Source organism: Zalophus californianus, chromosome 9 (genome assembly GCF_009762305.2).
Source record: "Zalophus californianus isolate mZalCal1 chromosome 9, mZalCal1.pri.v2, whole genome shotgun sequence".
Taxonomy (NCBI): Eukaryota; Metazoa; Chordata; class Mammalia; order Carnivora; family Otariidae; genus Zalophus; species Zalophus californianus.
In genome coordinates, this window is record NC_045603.1 from 57,338,465 (window position 1) to 57,358,149 (window position 19,685).

At 55.8% G+C, this 19,685-nt stretch overlaps 3 protein-coding genes across 15 annotated transcripts in view; all 3 read left to right on the top strand.

Annotated features, from left to right (window-relative positions):
- Nucleotides 1-1,958, top strand: part of R3HDM2 (R3H domain containing 2) — a 157,946-nt gene extending 155,988 nt beyond the window's left edge. For all 13 annotated transcript variants that reach the window (XM_027592283.1, XM_027592282.1, XM_027592292.1 and 10 more), the window contains 2 exons: nt 43-127; nt 929-1,958. In XM_027592283.1, coding sequence (XP_027448084.1) covers nt 43-127; nt 929-1,269 — 426 coding nt within the window. In that variant the 3' untranslated portion in view covers nt 1,270-1,958. The remainder of the gene's footprint in view (nt 1-42; nt 128-928) is intronic.
- A 1,663-nt stretch (nt 1,959-3,621) lies between these two features.
- STAC3 (SH3 and cysteine rich domain 3) lies at nt 3,622-10,883 on the top strand. Its single transcript, XM_035729072.1, has 12 exons — nt 3,622-4,107; nt 4,850-4,916; nt 5,186-5,453; nt 5,902-5,999; nt 6,235-6,307; nt 7,217-7,314; nt 8,894-8,960; nt 9,143-9,192; nt 9,494-9,579; nt 9,755-9,806; nt 9,894-10,031; nt 10,460-10,883. Exons 2-12 carry the CDS (start codon nt 4,851-4,853, stop codon nt 10,556-10,558), a joined length of 1,095 nt encoding a protein of 364 aa, XP_035584965.1. The 5' UTR covers nt 3,622-4,107; nt 4,850; the 3' UTR covers nt 10,559-10,883.
- A 6,032-nt stretch (nt 10,884-16,915) lies between these two features.
- On the top strand, nt 16,916-19,679 carry NDUFA4L2 (NDUFA4 mitochondrial complex associated like 2). The gene is made up of 4 exons (XM_027592296.2): nt 16,916-17,481; nt 17,862-17,950; nt 18,771-18,831; nt 18,933-19,679. The coding sequence occupies exons 1-4, from the start codon at nt 17,425-17,427 to the stop codon at nt 18,987-18,989; spliced, it is 264 nt and encodes an 87-aa protein (XP_027448097.1). The 5' UTR covers nt 16,916-17,424; the 3' UTR covers nt 18,990-19,679.
- Nucleotides 19,680-19,685: the final 6 nt, after the last annotated feature.

Genomic DNA, 19,685 nt, shown 5'->3' on the forward strand with positions numbered 1-19,685 from the left:
TGTTGTTTACCTGGGATGAGAGTTATCTTTCAAATGTTGAAGGGACAGAGTGGATTGAAGCATGGAAACCGGAGCAAGAGACAAGCACTCAAATCTGCCTCCACTGACCTGGGGACAACAGATGTCGGTGAGTGACAGAATGCTGAATCCCCAAGAGAAGGTGCTCACCCCTCCAGCCTGCATTACCAGCCCAGGAGGAGTGGGAAAAGCCAGCTTAGGGTGGGGAGTAGAAATAGGACCCTTCTGTACTCAAGAGCAAGGAGAAACTGGAGAATTGAAGCGTCTCAGTCCTCCTTATCAGGCCATTTCAGGTCCTGGGAAAGGTGATGGGGAAAACTGAGTATAACACAGTGGCAGGGGTTGCTGAGCCCATTAACAGGAGAGTCTTAAGAGAGTGGTCCTGACCCTAATCTAGGATGTCGGCCTTGGTAGTCTTCCTAGTCCTTTAGGAGAAGCTCTACAAGAGAATATGGGGGAGTAACCCCCCTGCAGGCCTTCCCCTCTAAGCATACAAGATCTCTTAGGTTACCCTCACCTGGAGTGGTTTGCTAAACAAGGAAAGTCAGGGAAATGGACTTCCCTAGATGAGAAGGAAGAGGGACCTCTGGGAAGGGGACGACTGTGGGATATATTTCAGATTGGGCTACTGACTTGGCACAAGAACTGAGTGTAGGTCTCCAGATCTGAAGAAATCTGAGATTCTGACCCCCAGTTTCTTCTTGGTCTAAGAGAAGAAAAAGTTTTTTTTTTGTTTCTCCTAGCTGCCTAGATGGTGGGGTGTTGCATTGATTTGGGGAAGGAGAAATGGGCCAAGTGGGCAAGGCCAGGCTTTTGAGGACGCCGTCTATAGACTTGGGTCAGCTGCAGACTTCTCTGCTGGCCGCTTGCTAGTCCTCTCACAACCATGTCCTCTCTCCTCCCCTTCCAGTCCTGGGCCGGGTGCTGGAGGTGACAGATCTCCCTGAGGGCATCACTCGGACCGAGGCGGACAAACTCTTCACTCAGCTTGCCATGTCTGGCGCCAAGATCCAATGGCTCAAGGATGCTCAGGGGCTGCCTGGCGGGGGCGGGGGGGACAACGGTGGGACTGCTGAGAACGGCCGCCATGCGGACCTCGCTGCCTTGTACACCATCGTGGCTGTGTTTCCCAGCCCCCTGGCTGCCCAGAATGCCTCTCTTCGCCTCAACAACTCTGTGAGTCGCTTCAAACTTCGAGTGGCCAAAAAGAACTATGACCTGAGGATCCTGGAGCGAGCCAGCTCCCAATAAACGGAGGAGGGGAAGGGACCGGCACAGTAGGGGTGGGGGCAGGGTGGAGGGGGTCGAGGGATCCTGACAGATCACGGACAGAGGCAGAAAGGAAGGTGACAGACACTGAACTGGAGCCTGAGACAGTGGGGATGAAGATGGAACAGACACACTGGCACTGGACTCCTCCTCGCTCCCCTGCCACGGGTCCCCTCTTTTTCCCCTGGTTGGCCCCCCTTGCTTCCCTCTCCTTCCCATCCTCTTCTGTTATTTTTTATCTCTTCTCCCACCATGAAATTAATTTTTTTCATATTTTTTTGGTCAGGTAGAATTGGGAGGGTCCCACACTCCCCTCTTCGATCTCCTTACCATCCCAAGCTCCCTTTTCATTTCTAGTCTTTATGAATATATTTATATGGACAGAATTAAGAAAAGCAAAATTGATTTCCCCTTTCTCTCACTTCTCCCATCTTGTCTCCCCAAACCCCAAAGAGTGAAAACTTGGGCCTCCCCCCACGTCCCAGAACACTTGTATATTGTTTGTTTGAGGTTCGTGCGGCAGTAACAGACAGTATTTAATTGCACATACAGATGTTTGCTGGGTATATTCACTGTAAATTTTATTTAATCTGATTTTTTGTTTGTTTGGGGGTTACTTGGGGGGAGGTTGATTTTGTTTTTAAATATAAAAAAAAAAATCTGTCACTGGACGTCAGTCCCTGTTTCTCTGTTGCTGCCCTGGTATGGGTGGGGGTTGGAGGTCCTGGGTAGGTACAGTCCCACAGCTGTTGAAGGGATCTCATGTGGGTTGGGATGGCTTTCCCTAGCATATGCACACATACCTTCCTAACACTATTCCCTCATCCCATTCTCCTCCCTGCGCATAATATTCGGACAGGTGGCTGGGTGTCCAGTGGGACCTTTGTTCTGGGCTCTCCCAACTCCCAACTCCCAGTAAGTGTGGTTTCATCAAGCACATCCGTTTTCAACTCCAGACCTCTGAGTCCTTATTAGTAAAATAAGAGACTTGGACTAACTAGCTCACCTCTGAGGTTCCTTTCACTATGTTAATTCTGTGATACTCATTTAGGGTCCTCATGGCTGTCTGGGGGTGAGTGAGGTCCAAAACTGGGTTGAGATGGTGGCCTCATACGTGTCCAGAATCCGATCTTCTGAAAATGTTTCAGGGCTGGAGGATTTGGGCCCGTCTTTACTACAAAAGCCATTGGGTGTTGCGTGGCAGAACAGAAGTGGATGTTTTTATAATAAAAGCTACATCAATTGAACTTGCAGTGCCAAGATGCCATATTATCCAGGCATGCTCAGCAGTCTCTGTCCTATGCAACTGAAGAAAGGTGAAAAGCAGACATTCCCTACCCCGCATGGACGGAGCTTTTCCTCTCTCTGCAGCTTCTCAAAGCTAGCCCTGTTGTGCAGCCTAACAGACCGGGGCCATTAAGAGCCATCCAGCAGCCCCTATTCAATCTCACCCACCTCTTAAAGAAAGTAAAAGAGTAGTGACAGAAATGACAAAGCACATTACCCTGGAAATCTCTCGGGTTTGGGTAGCAGTATCTCTAGCCAGGCTCCTCTGAGGCTTGTCTGACCCAACCTCCAACGTAATCCTTTACTTACAGATACAAGGGATAAAGCAGCACTACATGACCACATCCAAATGGCTGTCCTCCGAGATGGGAGTATCTTCTCTTTCAGCCATGTCATAGCCCAGAGTAGGAGAAGGCTGCATCCCTGTGAGATAACCATGCCAGATACCTCACTGACCCATAAGTTCATATGCCGGGGCATCGGATGAGGGAGACAGAATCAGGGAATCCCAATGATTTCGGAAGTGTGGGGCTTGACTATCTTACCTCCAGAAGTTTGCAGGCCTCGTGGGGAGGCAGATGTTATTTAGAGAAGATAACCCCCGCCCCCTGCCATGTGGTAGCTATTGTCTTCTGTCCAGTGGGAACGAGATCATCTCTACGCTACCCCAGAGTCCCTCAGACAGAAGTCCCAGCCTGGATTTTTTCAGTAGCTCTTAGATTTCCCTTCAACCTGAGGACAAGATTTTAGAAGGGGGGTGGGGGGATGTTCCTGGGGGCACTGGAGGGAATAAAGCAGTACTCTGCATGTTCTTCACTCCCTTTCAGGATGGCAGCGAGGTACCCCTCCAACTACCCATGGATAAGGATGCAATCTAGAGTGGCTGGTAGGAAGCCTCTGAGAACTGAAATTCTTCTTTCTTCACCAGTTCCTAGCCCTTTCCTTCCTAAAGGTCTGAGGTAGAGGTAGATCAATGTTTGAGGGTGTAAAAACACATGGCCGCAGGAAAGACAATGGCTGAAAAATCAAAAGCTAGTTCCTTAAGTAGGTCCAGGGAAGGTAGAATTGGAGAGGTGTTTGGACTGTGGAGAAAGCTGTTTACAATTTCATCTTTACCTTCAGTCATCCAAAATCACCTAAATGAGTATGCAGCATGAACAGACACTGTCCCTTCTTCAATTTAGCTAGAACTGACCTGTACACCATAGATAAAAAACCAGGGCATAGCAGCTCTGGGGGATGGGAGGAGTTAGGGTCCAGCCCAGCCCAGACCTCCCCGTGTCCAATTTCTCTGTGTCAGCTGTGTCGCTCAGCTGTCCACTTTCCTCCAGCCCTGTCATTTCAGCTCTGACACCAAGGCGAGAGACTGGGAGGTCTACAAATAACGTCTGGGTAGCCGGTGTGAGTACAGAGGGTACTGGGGGGGCTTAGCCCCCAAGGAAGAGGACCAGTCCTCCCCCAGCACCACCATCAAGACCCCAGGGGCTCCCTCTTCCCTCCACAGACTGTGGACTGACTTAGGGAATCCCAAACGTAAGTTGCCTCTTCATCCTCTGTCCATTGCCAGAACTGCTCCCTGCAGCTTCCCCAATCTGTAGCCTATTCAGTGTCTTCGTTCCTCTCTTGCCTGTGAGTAGTTAGGGTTTTAGGAGTGAAATTATGACTCCAGGACAAGAGCTAGGATTGGAGGGTGGGGTGGGGGTGGGGTCAAGGGAATGGAGTAGTAAGGGAAGGAAAGGCTCATATTACTCTGAAAACTTAAAATAGCTGAGGACTGAAGCAGGCTGGGAACTAGGCCCCGGGCCCCCCGGACTCAAGAAAGGGGCTGGGGTGAACAAATGCCCCAGCCCATCCCTCCAAGCATGCTCTTGGACACACACATTAAACCTCTTGAAGAAAGGGGATCTGGGAAGATGTGTGTCACATCTCTCTTGCCCACAGATTCCCAGGAGAAACAAACCAGGGAAAATCCCTAAACCATGCAGCTCTGAGCACTGTGTTGGGGCTGGAAACTCGGGTGGCCCTGTAGGGCGGGGAAGGATGTGTATCAGTTTGAGGAACTGGTTGGGAAGTTCTTTGGTCTGTTGCTTTTTTCTCTGGACCTCCATGGAATCTTTCTGTCGATAAGCCTGTGAAAGGATTTCTGTTTAACCAAGTTTCTCCCAAAGTCTCCCATTCAAGGACCACCCTACAGTGAGGGACAGGAATTGGGACAGGGACAGGGAAGAATGGCAGTCAGGGATTAGATTTCATAGTGGGGTCCAACCTCTTGCAGGATGACAGAAAAGGAGGTGCTGGAGTCTCCTAAGCCCTCCTTGCCAGCAGAGACTCGGCAAAGTGGGGTGAGTCTGGGCCTGTGATCATCTGGTGTGGGGAGCTGGGAAGCCACCGCAGCCCTTGAATGTTTGAATTGATCTCACTTGTATGTGACTCATCCATCGTCAGAATGCTAGCCAGCACCTGCAGCCCCCAATACCTCCTAATCCTGGGGTGTGCCCCTTGCCCACGCTAGAAAATGTTTAGTTAGCTTCAGCCTTACCTGCTGTAGAGAGCATGACAGTTCTTTTAACTTTGGGTTTCCTCCCCTCCCCTCCCCCATTCCCGCCCTCAGCTACAGCGGCTGAAGCAGTTATTCAGGAAGGAACCTCCGGGGACAAAGGAGATGGAGCTTCCCCCAGAGCCCCAGGCCAATGGGGAGGCAGTGGGAGCTGGGGGTGGGCCCATCTACTACATCTATGAGGAAGAGGAGGAAGAAGAGGAGGAGGAGGAGGAACCACCCCCAGAACCTCCCAAGCTTGTCAATGACAAGCCTCACAAATTCAAAGATCATTTCTTCAAGAAGCCCAAGTTCTGTGATGTCTGTGCCCGGATGATTGTGCGTGAGTCACGAAGGGAAGTGGAGAGAGAGTGATGTTGAAGGGAGGAGGCAGCGGGGGAACGGGCTCAGGAGAGGAGCATTTGTATAGCAGGCAGGCTGGGGCAAGAAGTGGCTTTAAGAAAACACTATTAGAGGTGTGCCTGGGGGGCTCAGTCAGTATCCGACTCTTGATTTCAGCTCAGGTCGAAATCTCAGTGTCTTGAGTTTGAGCCCATGGGGAGCTCCCAGTTCAGCAGGGAATCTGCTTGTCCCTCTCCCTCTGTTACTTCCCTGCCTGCACACTCTCTCTCTCTCAAATAAATAATCTTTAAAAAATAAAAACAACACTATTAGAAACTGAGAGTGTTGGGTCCTAGACGGAAAAGGGACCTGAGAGCTAGAGTAGCAGCACTGGTACAAAGGGAAGGGGAAATCAAGAACCTCACCCAAACGTTCTTCCCTCTCCCAAGTCAACAACAAATTTGGGCTCCGCTGTAAGAACTGCAAAACTAACATCCATGAACACTGTCAGTCCTATGTGGAGATGCAGAGATGCTTCGGCAAGATCGTGAGTAGGCTCTGGGGAGCGAGAAAGTAGAAGGGAGGGGACGTGTTGCCAGCTCCTCCCCCCCCCCCCCCCCCCCCCCCCGCCTTCCAGTCCCTCCCAAGTCATGACTTCCATTTCCCTGTTTTTTCTTTCTCAGCCCATCCCTTACTCTAAGAAGGGGCTGCACTCACAGGAGAGATGGGGTTCTGGGCCATACCCTGCTGCCTCTAATGCTTTCTTCCATCCCACCCTACAGCCGCCTGGTTTCCGTCGGGCCTATAGCTCCCCACTCTACAGCAACCAGCAGTATGCTTGTGTCAAAGATCTCTGTAAGTGCTCCACGTGGGACCCAAGGAGAAGGGCAAACCTAGAGATGGTTCCAGCACCACCTCTAGATTTGGAAGCCAAATTCTGAAACAGAAAGATTCTGTTTCCCATAGTTCTCTCTCAACCTAATATTTTAGCCAACTTGAATACAGAGTCAATGTTCCTGTTTCAATAGCCGAGGGAGATAAGATTTAGCGAGGGCTCTACATAGCTAACAGGAGGCTGAGACAAGACTGAAACCTTCATCTGCCTAGCTTCAAAATCTGGGCTCTTCCTCTGTAAAACTATTTCTAAGCAAGAAGAAGGATTCTTGACTGTCCTTGTTACAGAGTAATACCAGTCTCAGGGCTAGACCAAGAGCTGTGGGCTTCCTGGGCAGGTTCATAATTCGGCAACACTTACAAATTCGTTGACAATTTACTCAACATTTATTTGGAGGAGAGGCTGAACTTTATGAGGAGCATGGGTGGAAAACGGAAGAACCCACTGGTGGCAGCACCCCAGCTTGCACATGCCACTCAGTGGAACAAAAAAGCCAGCAGTTAAAGGACCGCTCTCCCTAGAAGGAGAATAATGATTGTGAGCATCCCCCAAATCCCAAGCAACTTAGTAGCAAGGTTGTCTTTCCAACATCATATAATGCTCTGCCTGGAAGCAGTGCTGGTATTTTTTTTCCATCACATTACATTTCCAGTGATGTTTTTAGAGCTCTTTATAGATTGATGACCTAGATAGGCCCAGGTGACCCTACCCTAATTACACACACACACACACACACACACACACCACACACACATGCGCATATCCATCTACTCAATCCCACCTCTCCCTTACTTAGAAGGTCTCTCTTTCCTCTAGCTCTTTCTCTGCTTCCCCAGTAATGGCTTCTTTCTTCTTCCCATTCCCACTAGCTGCTGCCAATCATAATGATCCTGTGTTTGAAACCCTGCGCACTGGGGTGATCATGGCAAACAAGGAACGGAAGAAGGGCCAGGCAGATAAGAAAAATGTGAGCACCATATTTTCCTCCTGAGGTCCCTCTGAGAGATTCCATTGAGCATTGGGTCCTGTCTCCTCTCTGGAAAACTGATAGAAGCTAGGGATTCTCTTCCCCTAAAATCACACATAACCCAACAGACACATTTTGCGTGCAATATTAGAGGGCCTCAGGTTGAGAATTCCTGCCATTGTCTGGAATTCCAATTCCTGGAATTGTCAGATTAAGTACCATACCCCACTGAGGTCTGGGTCCCAGGCCCCTGGCATTGCTGGACAACAGAGGCAAGAACCATACTTTTGGATTTGGGGAAGCAAACCTATCATGCCAAGTAATCAGAATTCTAGAGCCATGAAGGGTCCATGAAGATCCATGAAAGGTCCATGAATATCATCTAGTCTGACTCATTTATCCTATAGATGAGGAACCTGAGGCCCCAGACTAGCAGCCAAAAGCAACTTCATTTCTTTTTGAAATAGAGTTACTAGATTGGTAATGGCACAGACTTGCATTCAGTTTGGCAAAGAATTTGTTAGCATATCTTTATATCTTTCTGGACCACCAGGATGGACTGATGTGGTTAACAGTTAGATGGAGTCCTAAAATTGGATGAATGACTGTGCCCAAAGGATCCAGGTCCTTTAGGGAGTGTCTAGCTAGAGGGAGATTTCTGATACCTTATAACATGATTTGGTCCTCAGTGCTCACCTATGGAGATTTTTCTCACACATGCAAATGAAAATATAAATGGTATTATCCCTTATATTTGTGGGAAATCTAGGAGGGGAAGGTTATACACTGAACAGTATATTCAAATATCTTACAGACTAGAAGAAAAGCCCAAAACCAATAATTTGAAATTTTGTAAGGAAAAATGTACATGTCTGTTCTTGGATCAAAAAAATCAACCATACAAAAACAGAACTAGGGATTGGCCTCAGAGTAGTTGATATGGAGGTTGGGTGCAAATTAGAGATTTCTGTAGAATGAACTATGATTTACAAGGCCGTAGCCATGTGATTTGACTGCTTCCAGAAAGGCAAGCACACTCAGGTTCTATTCTTTTAAGGGAATTATAAAAACTGTGCTGGAAGTTTTTTACACACTAGAGTATTTTTAAGAACAGACGTAGTAAAAATCCTGGAATCGGCATCATGGGGAAGGGGGTGATTTGAAGGGATTAATTAAGGAAGAAAAGACAGGAGGGACTTACCAGCTATCCTCAGATCTTTAAGGGGACTATGTTTGTTCTATATTGCTCCAGAGGCCAAACCAGGACCAATTATTAAAAGTTACAGGGAGACAGAATAGGTTTAATTTAGGGAATTGCCCTCAAATGGCATGGGCTTACTTTGTAAGGTAGTGAGTTTCTTGTCATTAGCTACATTCAAGCACAAATGTGGATGGTCCACCTGCCAGGGTGTTTTACAGGAAGCTCAGGCATTAGGCTGGTGGTTGAACTAGGTATTTCCTCCAAGGTTTCTTCCAACCCTGAGATCCTATTATTCTGTAGTTGGCTGGCCTGGCTGGAGAGCCAGGGCAAGTGTGGGTTCCCAAGAGAGCATCTTCCTAACTCTGGAACCCCCTCCAGCCTCTAGCAGCCATGATGGAAGAAGAGCCAGAGTCTGCCAGACCAGAGGAAGGCAAACCCCAGGATGGTGAGTGTCACCCACCTCCATCCCTAGAGAGGGAGTAGGGTCAGGGACTCTGCTGTAGTACAGGGGATGGAGGGCCAAAGGGTATGCCAGGTTTGGAGATCAAAGAGGCTCTGCAACAGAAGAATAAAAGAATGAGGGCTACCCTCCAGAAGCTAGAGACAACTTGGTGTTTCCCATCCCAGGAAACCCTGAAGGGAATAAGAAGGCTGAAAAGAAGACACCTGATGACAAAGTGAGACTCCTTTCTCCCTGCAGGGACCCCAGTCCTCTCCCCAACCCAGGTCTGACACCACTCATGGCCTCAGCAGAAGCTCACACTTACTCCTATGGCTTCCCATCACCCGTAACCTACCTTTTCCACCACCTCACACACATGTGCGTGAGCATGCATGCACGCAACAGAATCCTCTTAGTTCAGGAATCTGGAAGAGAGTTGTAATGTAGTATGTCTGGAGAATGCCCCCGCCTTGGACTCCTGCCCCTCAATGTGGGACAGAGGAGTCCGGAGACTTATCACCTCTTTTCACCCCCAGCACAAGCAGCCTGGCTTCCAGCAGTCTCATTACTTTGTGGCTCTGTATCGGTTCAAAGCCCTGGAGAAGGACGATCTGGATTTCCCGTGAGAGGCCTTAGGACTGGGATGGGGGTGTACCGGGAGTGGAGAGGGGAAAGCCTGGCTCCCTATGGGAAAGGAAAAGGGGGCACTCACGGCTTGGAGCCTGTTGGGGCTGGACCTGGGCCAGATAGGTAAGTAAGCCCCCTAAATCTCAGAGGCCTCTCCCTTCCTCTCCCAGGCCTGGAGAGAAGATCACAGTCATTGATGACTCCAATGAGGAATGGTGGCGGGTAAGAGAAATGGCTGAGGCTAGGGTGGGACATCATTTGACTTTAGAATCAGACTGAGAGGCTGATTCTCCCTACCATCTCCTCCAGGGGAAAATAGGGGAGAAGGTTGGATTTTTCCCTCCAAACTTCATCATTCGGGTCCGGTCTGGAGAGCGTGTGCACCGTGTGACCAGATCCTTCGTGGGAAACCGCGAAATAGGGCAGATCACTCTCAAGAAGGACCAGGTAGGGGTGCCTGGGTGGCACAGTGGGTTCAGCAACCGCCTCTAGGTTTCTCAGCTCGTGATCTCAGGGTGGGAAGATTGAGCCCTGCGTGGACTCTGTGCTTAGGATGGAGTCACCTGAGATTCTTTCTCTCTCTCCCTCTGCCCTTCCTGCTTGTGTTCTCTCTTTCTCTAAAATAAATAAATAAAATCTTTAAAATATATAAAATAAATATAGATAGATGATAGATAGATAGATAAAGGACTAGGTAGCTCTGGTGCCCCAATCCAACCCCAGGCCCCAGGGTTCCTCGGCAAACCATACTCCTTGCAGATCTTAACTCATTAATGGGGCTAGGATAGACCTCCATAAATCCGGGGTCTCCTGCTCCCCTCTTCTACCTTTTCCCTTAATCCTTATCCTACCTAAACCTTTAATCCTTCATTCAGATCGTGGTCCAGAAAGGAGATGAAGCCGGCGGCTACGTCAAGGTCTACACCGGCCGCAAGGTGGGGCTGTTCCCCACCGACTTCCTGGAGGAGATTTAGGCGTGCAGGCGCCTGCTGACGGGAGATACCCATGCCCCATTCTGGGCAGGCCCAGTGGAGGTTGGGGAGGAAAGGGGCGAAAGCAACTATGCTGGATGGGGGAGGGGTGGGAAGGCCCGGCGGAGGGCTTCCGGGAAGGGACTGGTTCCCGCCCCCCTCCCCCGGCCTCGGGCCTTGGATACCTGGTGGGCAGAGCAGCCTCACCTGCAACTCCTCAGGCCCAGCCCGCGGGAGCTGGAGAAAGAACGCGTCTCCACTAGGAGGCGCCCCGGGGGTGTGGAAGGCGAACTGTCGAACGCTGCGAATGTATTAAAGTTTTGAAAAAGGTTAGAAAAGTTTGTTCTTTACCTGGGGGCCGAGTAGAGGGCCTGTGAAGCGGTGGAGAATCTTCCCCAGCTGTGTCACCTCACTAGCGTCGGGTAACCCGACATCCACCTGGGCTGAGGCCGGTGGGAGGTGAGGAGACAGGTGCGTCCCCGAGGCGAGGCCTCTGTTGTCAGTGAAGAAAGGGGAGCCTGACTGGAGTCAGGCCCCCGCGCCCCGGCGGCTAGAAGGACGTGACACCAGGGTAGGTCCCCCTAGCTCTTGGCGATTTAGCCGCGAGCAGCGCCCCTTACATTTCGGAACCTGGCTTCGTGCCGAGCTAGGCCGCCAGGGGGCGATGAAAGATCTCGGTTGGAGAGCGAGGGACGCGGCGGGGGAAGGGGGGGCGGAAGGAGAGAACCTGAGACACCGTGCGGGAGACCCTGGGCCTGGGAGGGGGTGGGGTGCGTGCCGTCTCCATGGCAACACTTCCTCAAGTCCTCTGGGAACCAAGCGAGCAAGGCCGGGGGGGCCTAACCCCTCCCGCGCGGCCCCGCCCCAGCCCTTTGCGACAGGTACCGAGTGAGAGGGCGCCGGGCAGACAGCAAACCGGCTCACGCGGAGACCCCCCTGCGGCGCGCCGTATGCAAATGTTATTGTTTGCATATGCAAATATGCAAATGTGCCGGCCCCGGTCACGGTGGCAGGTGGCGGGGAGCGGGAAGGTGTGGGGAAGGGAGCTGAAGGATACGAGGAGTTTGGGGACCTGGGAGCGGACCAGTGAGAGGCAGCCTGGGGTGGTCCCTGGAGTAGGGCAGGCTGAGGGTCTGGAGCTTGATGGCGGATGGGGGAGGGTCAGCCCCGCCAGTCAGGAGATCCTCTTCTGCCCGTTGTCTGCCAGGCCTGAGGTTGGCACCGCCTAGCAAGGTTGGCAGCGGGAGCCCGGGCACCATCTGCTGCTGACTGGGGGAGGGCAGAGGCTCAGCTGGGCTGGGGAAGAGAAGGGCCCGGGACGGACGCGCCCCCCTTCCTTCCAGAAGGCTGAAGTGTGGAGGGGGTAGGAAAGCACACAGGAAAACCCATTGCGGAACCGGGTTCGGTTTCCTGTTCCCTTTGCCCTTGACTGTCCCGGACGCCTGGGGGCGGCGGCGGGGTCATAAAGGAAGCCTCAGGCAGCCCCCCTGTAATCACGCTTGGGCTGGAATAGGAGACGATCACAAGCAGTCCCCCTCCACCACCACACACAAATCCAGCCTTTTGCCCCCATCCCTCCTCGGGATACGCCTACTAAGAAAGGCGTGGTGGCGGGGGTCGGAGACCCGGTGCGGGGATGCTAGCACTCGGGTCGCATCTCTTCATCCAGAGATCTGAGGGACTCCAAACCAGAGCCCCTGAGATCCTCGAGAGGGCCCCCCCCACAATGCAGAAGCAAAACCAATTTACTGGCTCATTGGGCGGTGATGCTGGTGTGGGGGTGCCGAGAAGCAGAGAGAGCTGCTGTTCTCCCCCTCTACACTCGGGGGGCACCCCCCCCCCGCCTCGCGGAGCCGGCAGCTGTCCCTAATTAGAGCGGCGGTTTAATTGGATTTATCAGCAGTTAATAGGAAATTAAGCAAAGGGCCCGAGAGAGGGAGGGCAGGAGGAGCGGGGAGGCCGGCTGTGCCGAGCTGGAAGGACCGGTGCTTGAGGTGCCGGGGATGGGGACTCGAGCCCAGGATCGCGATTGAGCCCCATGATCAGCGCCCTCCCCCCAGTACTGGCCCGCGGGTTGAGCCCAGGCCTGCCAGCGGAGAGCAGGACTCATGAAGGAGGCAGGAGCATCAGCGCCCCTGTGTGAGCCCCCAACGCCCCTCACTCCCACAAACGGCCGCCTAGGTGATGGATGATGTTGCCACACGCAGCAAAGGTCATAAGTCTGAGCCAAGGAACGGACTGAATTGAAAACAGACTGGAGGAGGGGCCAGGTTACCCGGGTCCAGGACACAATCTGCACCCTACTCCTCTGCGGTACCCACTCCACTCTTAGCAAAGAAAGTACCCCTTACAAGTGGGAAGATTGGGCAGCACGGGGGAATGAGGGGGAGTCCAGAGTGACCATCCTTTCCACACCTGCCTCACGGCTGTGTGGGCAATCCTGGCAGCCCCTATGCAGCCACCAATGTCCCTCTGTGGCTCCCCACCCCTCCCCAAGTGCTGGGGCTGGGACCAGCTGGCCTGGCTGTTGTCAGAGTGGCCCAGGGTCTGCGCCACCCACCCTGGGGGCCAAGGAAGGAAGCTAGTAGGCAGTCAAGCAGGGGAGCAGGGTCCACAGCCCCAGGCATCTCCTGTCACTAAGACCTCATTATGTGGCTACGCTAACAAGGCCTGCTTCTAGAACCCCAGCAACCTCTCTGCCACACTCCACCACCGCAGAGCACAGACAGCAGCTCCTGCATGTGTGTGTGCGAACCTCTGAATGCATGGGGGTTGGTGGGGGTCCCTCTGAGTCCCTGGAGATTATGGGTGTCTGTGCCTCTGATGTGTAAGTGTGTGTGTGTGCCTGTGCCCCAAGTGTGTGAGGTGTGTATATCAGAGCACCAGTTGTTAGTGTAAGTTGGTATGTGTGCCCCGGTGTGTGTCTGTGCCCTTAAGTATGTATTGGTCGGACTTGTCCCCATTCTGTCCCCCCCACGTCTATGATTTTTGTTCGGCTTAGCCCCTGAGGGTCTAGATGTGCATACATGCTTTGGCTTGTCTATGTGTCTGTGCAATCTTCACGCCTGGGTGTGCCCCGAGTGTGGGCATTTCCGCGTGTCTCTGCCTGCAGGACTGTGTATGTGTGAGAATCACGAAGAGCCGCCGGTGAGTGTGTGTTGCCCTGGCATCTCTGCCTGCAGGTGCGTGTATCTCCGTGACAGTGCGGGGGCGTGTGCCCGGGTGTGAGCCGCGCGACAGCGTGTATCCGAATGACTGTGACGCACGCGCGCTCGTGTGTGCGTGTGTGCGTGTGTGTGTGTATGTGTGTGTGTGTGCGCGCGCGCGCGCCCGGGTAAGTCTCCCGCACCCGCCCCTTCTCCCTATTTCTATTCCTCTCTCCTCTCCGGGCGGGCTTGGCTCCGCCGTCCGCATCATCTCCATCCATTATTGAAGAAACAGCCGCGTCCGCTCCAATCACATCAACACCCCCCGCCCCCTCCGTTCAGCTCGCCCCCCAGCCCCTCTGGGTGCTGGGGTGGGGGGAGCCGCGGCGCGGCGGGGGCGCCGGGCGGGAGCGGGCTCCTGACCCCTTGCCCCGAGCCGGGCCAGGCACCGGGACGCCGGGGTCCCCGGCGGAGAGCGCTTTGCATAAACAGATGGCGCGGGCGTCTTTGTCTCGCTCGTTCGCTCGCCCCGCGGCTCCCAGCTCCGCGGCTGTCTGGCTGATGCAATCATGATCATCTCTCGGAGCCTCGGGACCCGGCGCCCTTAATAGCTGCAGAGGGGGTCAGGGGCTCCGGGGCTCCCGAGCAGATGCTGGGCACTGTGTCTTCCCTCCCGGGCGCCCCCTCCACGCCCCACGGCTGCAGAGGGAAGACGGAGTCCGCGCCGAGGTGACGGGCATGTGGAGGTGACCGGGAAGTGTACCCGGGGCAGTGCCCTGAGGTGTCCCCAGGCTGGTCTCGTTGGACTGCTGCAGCCCCCCAGGGGCAGCAAGCTGGAGAATAGGAATAGAACTGGGGGATGGGAGGGGGGAGAACGAGATAAAGACAGAGACAGGCATTTGTAAAGAGAGACACAGAGCGCAGAGAGATGTAGAGGGAAGGAGAGACAGAGAGAGACACAGAAACAGATGCAGAGGGACAAAGCCTGGTAGAGGGGGCGGCAGAGGGAGAGACCGACAGACACAGCCAGAATGATAAGGAACAGAGAGACACAGACAGACACAGAGACAGACACAGAAAGACCGAGGTAGACAGGGCCGGAAGAAGAAAGAAGCAGAAAGAAAGGCAGCCAGAGACTGGGGCAGGCAGGGGCAGAGGGCAGTCTTAGGGCAGAGACCCAGCCCCGGGAGAGGGACAAGCCTGAACCTGTGGTGCCTCCCACAGCTGGCTAGGTGGCAGATCCCTCGTCCCCTCTCCGCGCTTGCCCCCGGCCCCACCTCAAACCAGAAGAGGGGAAGCTGCGGGACCCAATGCCTTGGCGGCGGGAGTGGCAGGAGCGGCAGGCGGGGCTTGGACCGACGCTCCAGGCCCTGACTTAACCTGCCCAAAACTGTGGGGCGCAGAGTCTGCACGACCCGACAGGGGGCGCCCGAGGCATCTCCCCTAAGAGCTTGGGAGCAGCTCAACCTCCAGGGGGCGCCCGCGCCTACAACCCCGGCAGCCAGCTCGCTCCGCCCAGCCCAGCTGCTTTTGACGAGCAGCGCCGCCAGCGCGCGGATTAGTGTCCCGGTGCGATTTAGCGTTCGGAATCTGGTCCCCACGGGACCCCAGCACGCCCCAGGCCACGCCTGATCCGCAGCTAATGACTTCTGCCGTCCCTCACGCGGCTCGGTCAGCGCGGCCTGAGTCTTTCTGATGGGAAAGTGCGGGAAGGTGGGGAGACATGGGATCCGGAACTCACAGAGTTCTGTATCCCACCTCGGCCCCAGAGATCACGATCCAGAGATGGGTGGGGGCTTAGAAGTAGGATCGCAGAATGGCGGGGTCAGGGACTGGCACCAGGAACGGGTGCAGGGTCAAGGAGCCCTGGAGAGGCCAGAGCAGAAGCAATAACGTAATAAGGCGCTTGGAAAGTGGGGGCGGAGGCCCAGGGCAGGAGGAACAGCCGCGGCTCTAGGAAAGGAGCGGCGCGGAGAGTTCGGAACGCGCTAGACCCGGGTCACCAAAAGTCACAAGAAATGGTACAAGAGCCGGGGCGAGGGCGCGAGAACCCAAGGGGGCGCGGCACGGGGGGGCCAGACGTCCCTGCCTGCGTCCGGGCGCCCCAGCTGTGCCATGCAGAGCCAGATGTGCAGCCCAGATGTGCAGCCCCTGGAGCTCGAGCTCCGGGATTGATTTTTAGTCCCGGAGACTGGAGGGCTGGGGGGCACAAGGGCCAGGACATTCCGCTCCCCGGCCGGGTCCTGGAGGTGCGAGTGCTCAGGGAGGGCCGGGCTCTGCGCTGCTCCAGGTTCTGACATCCCGTCAGTTCCCTTCCTCCGCGCCACCCCCCCCAAACGCATCGCTTCGAGTCTCTGTCTCTTTGTTCTCGCCGTGTCTCTGACACTTTATCTCATTATCCGCCGGAGGGAGGCGGAGAGCCTGGGACCCCGCAGCCTAATTACAGCCGCGCTTGTCAGCGCAGGGGGCGGGGGAGGTATCAGCGCGGGGAAAGAGGGGGGAGGCCAAGAAGGGTAGCTTCCTTCCCTCTACACCTCTCCCCGCCCCGCAGGTCCAGTGGTGGGTGCACAACTCACCGCTGTCCATGCCACCACAGGGCTCTGGACCGGAGGAGTGGGGGAGCTCTGCCGGATTCGCCGGCGGCGTGAGAGGGAGGAAGATGAGAGGGCGGAAGTTAGCATGGCGGTGGGGAGAGGTGGTTAGGACTAGGCTCGGTCCCTAGGACCGCAGTTCCCCAACGACGATGGCAGTGAGCCTTCCCACTCCAGCAGCATAGCCGGCACTGAACTTGGCTGCAGAAAGGGAGGCGATTGCTCTGCCCTTCTATCTCCTTGTGTCTTGTTCTCTTTCCTCCTTCACCATCCTTTCTATCTTTCCTTGACTATTTCCCTTACCCCATTCTCTTCCTCTCTATCACAGCCAGAAACAGAGAGCCTCCTTGGGTGGCCCCGGCTTCATCCTGATGGGAGCGAGGCAGCGCAAGCAAGTCTATCAAAACCCCAAACTTAACAACTGACTTACTCTATCCTGAGCCAGGTTTAAAATACACCCAGCTCCGCTGACCTCTAAACACTATTCCAAGCCAACCACAACACAACTCAGAGAACTACCCATGACTAGAGGAGCTGGGGCTGCTTCAGTGCTGTGGGTCTGTCTGTCCCTCTCCTCCTCCCACTACACTGTGTAGGGAGACAGAACTAGGGCCTTTGGGAATCGGCCAGCTCCCTGAGGATTAGCTCAAGGGCTGTGCGGGAAGTGCTTCAGATGCCCTCACTGGTCCCTGGCCCCTCCTGGTCCCACCCCTGAACCCTCCACCCCCGCACTTTGCTTGCAAGTCTCTCTGTCTGACTGCCTGTCCCGCAGTGAGTTCTTCTGCCACCTCTGGATCCTCCCTCAATCAGTCTCTTGGTCAAAGCCTGCGTTGCCTCTCTCTCAGACCAGTTCAGAGCCCCAGGTGTGAGGGTGTCCCCTGGACCAGGGTGCGGCCATCAGAAGGAGTGCAAGAGCAGAAAGCCCTCTGCTTGCTGACACTTCTCCCGCTCGGAGCTGGGAACTGCGGGAGGAAGAGATGAGTGGGGGTGGGGTGAGCCTGCTGAAGCGGGGCCCCGCTGGGCCGGGCTGGGCCGGGCTGGGCTGGACTGACCCCTCCCCAGTCGGGGGCGGGACCCCAGGAGGAGCGAGGGAGCAGAGCCGCCGGGGAGCATCAGACGGCGGAGAGGCACTATGGCGGGAACGAACCTCGGGGCCCGCTTCTACCGGCAGATCAAGAGACATCCCGCAGTGAGTTCGGTCCCCAGAGCCACTGTATCTAACTCCTGATTCTCCCGTTTCCCTGGCGGGCCCCCAAATCTCCCAGTACCCTGCCTCTTGCCCAGTTCCCCCAGTGCTCCTCATCTTTCTCCAGCGTGCCCTCAATCTATCCCTGCAATATGCCCCGTGTCCCTTGAAACCACCTGGGACCCGCTCGCTGTGGGATGAGGGAGACAAGGCTGGAAATGTAGTGTGGGAGGTTCCAGGTCCTCTCTCTCCCAGACGGGAGGGAGTGCCAGACTTGGGTTGGGGTGGGGGCGGGGGCGGGTGCTGGCAGAGAAGATTGTAAAGGGCGCTCGGGACTGCAGGGAGGGGGCTGACCGCTAAAGTGCCCTCCGTCTTCTCCGCAGCTCATCCCGATGATCGGCTTCATTGGCCTGGGAATGGGCAGTGCGGCGCTGTACTTGCTGAGACTCGCCCTGCGCAGCCCCGACGTCTGGTAAAGGCCGGGTCTGGGACGCAAGCAGGGGGCCCGGGTGAGGCAAGGAAGGGTAGGAACGCAAGGGCCTCTCAGGAACAGTGCGAACGGGTGGTCTTAGCAGGGATCCCCGGGCAGCGCACCTGAGTGTGCACCGCGCGGCAACTGCAGGCTGCAGCCTGCAGCCCGCTCCTGACCCGGGCGGCGCCGGCCTTCCCCTCCACGCGTCCAACCCACCACTCACTCCTCGGGGCCCCAAACTCAACCCGCTTTGGGCTGCGGAACCCGCGCCGCTCCCGGCCCGGTTGCCATGGCGACGTGCTCGGCCGGCGGGAGGCCTTTAGGTACCTCCACCTCCCCGCCTGAGCGCTGGGGGTGTGGCCCGGTGAGGGGCGAGGGGCGCCTTTGGGGCTGGAGTGGAGCGGAGACTCCCAGCCCCAGCAAGGGCGGCGGGGGTGGGGAGTGGGGGTCTCTCGGGCCGTGCCAGGAGCACCTCTGGCGTCGGAATTGCAGGCGATCACTGAAACCCCAGCCCCTCAGGATCTCTGCTTCGTTCCCGCCGCTCCGCTCTGGGGGGTGAACCTAGGGAGGCAAGAAGCAGGCGGGAGGCCCTGGGTGGGTTGTCAGTCTGTCACCTGGCCCCATACTGACAGTGGCAACAGCCTTCTGTTTCACTTGTCAGCACCTGCTAACTTGCCCCCACCCCTGTCAGTCTCTGGGAAATAGCCCCCTCTCCAGGATAGGACAGGGGTGTTGGGGGGGGCAGAGACCCTGTCACTTTAGGCCCCAGGGTCCTAGCTTCCAGAGAGGAAACCCTTACCTTCCCCCTCCCTCTCTGTAGCTGGGACAGAAAGAACAACCCAGAGCCCTGGAACCGCCTGAGCCCCAATGACCAATACAAGGTACCTCCTCCATCTGTTCCTCTTGGTCCCAGGACCACCCTCCCCACCCCCAGGCCATGAAGGGAAGTCTGGGGCACTCAGTGCCCCTTTCCCTCCTATAGTTTCTTGCAGTTTCCACTGACTATAAGAAGCTGAAGAAGGACCGGCCAGACTTCTGAGCTGGCTGGGGTGCCAGCGAGCAGTAAACCACCGTCAGCCAGTCAGCCTGCCCCAGTCAGCCTGCCGACTCATTTCTTCCACTCTCTAACCCCTGCCCCCAGGGCGCCACTCTAGCCACCCTGCCCAGCTGCTGCTTCCACAGGCTTGGTTCCCACAGGAGGGGAGACAGCTCCCCACCCCCTTCCCTTGCTCCCGCAGCGGAAGCGCCTCTGACCCTCAGCTTGAGTCCCACGCGGGGGGGGGGGGGCGGGGGAGTGGGGGGAGTTAGGAGGACAGGCAGTGTGTTGACCCAAAAGGCTCAAGCCAGCCCCTCTGCCCCCCTACCGGGGCCTTGCAGGGTGTGGCTCAGGCTACGTGTTGAGCGTGGCCAACGTGAGCCAAGAGCAAGCGGAGGCCTCTCGGTGCCAAGTGACGTGGCAGGCCCCGCGTTAGGCCAGGCTCTGGCGCCGCGAAGGGGCGGTGCTGCTCTGGCTCGACTGGGCTCGTCGCTGGCCGCCCTGCCTGCCGCCGCCGGGCCTGCCCTGGATGAGGCACCTTCGCCCCGGAGAAGCGCAGCAAGCGCCTCCCCGTGCCCAAGCCCACTGCTTCCCGGGCCAACAGGCATCCCCTCCCACGGCCTTGCACCTGGGCCTCCCCCTGCCATTCTGCCCCTCCCTTGCTCCCCTCAGTCCCCTGGGATCAAACAGAAGCAGCCG

Coding starts and splice junctions, on each gene's coding strand:
- NDUFA4L2 (XM_027592296.2), top strand. CDS start 17,425: ATGGCGGGAACGAACCTCGGGGCCCGCTTCTACCGGCAGATCAAGAGA. Junction 17,482..17,861: donor AGATCAAGAGACATCCCGCA/GTGAGTTCGGTC, acceptor TCTTCTCCGCAG/CTCATCCCGATGATCGGCTT. Junction 17,951..18,770: donor CTGCGCAGCCCCGACGTCTG/GTAAAGGCCGGG, acceptor CCCTCTCTGTAG/CTGGGACAGAAAGAACAACC.
- STAC3 (XM_035729072.1), top strand. CDS start 4,851: ATGACAGAAAAGGAGGTGCTGGAGTCTCCTAAGCCCTCCTTGCCAGCA. Junction 9,580..9,754: donor AAGGACGATCTGGATTTCCC/GTGAGAGGCCTT, acceptor TTCCTCTCCCAG/GCCTGGAGAGAAGATCACAG. Junction 10,032..10,459: donor TCACTCTCAAGAAGGACCAG/GTAGGGGTGCCT, acceptor TCCTTCATTCAG/ATCGTGGTCCAGAAAGGAGA.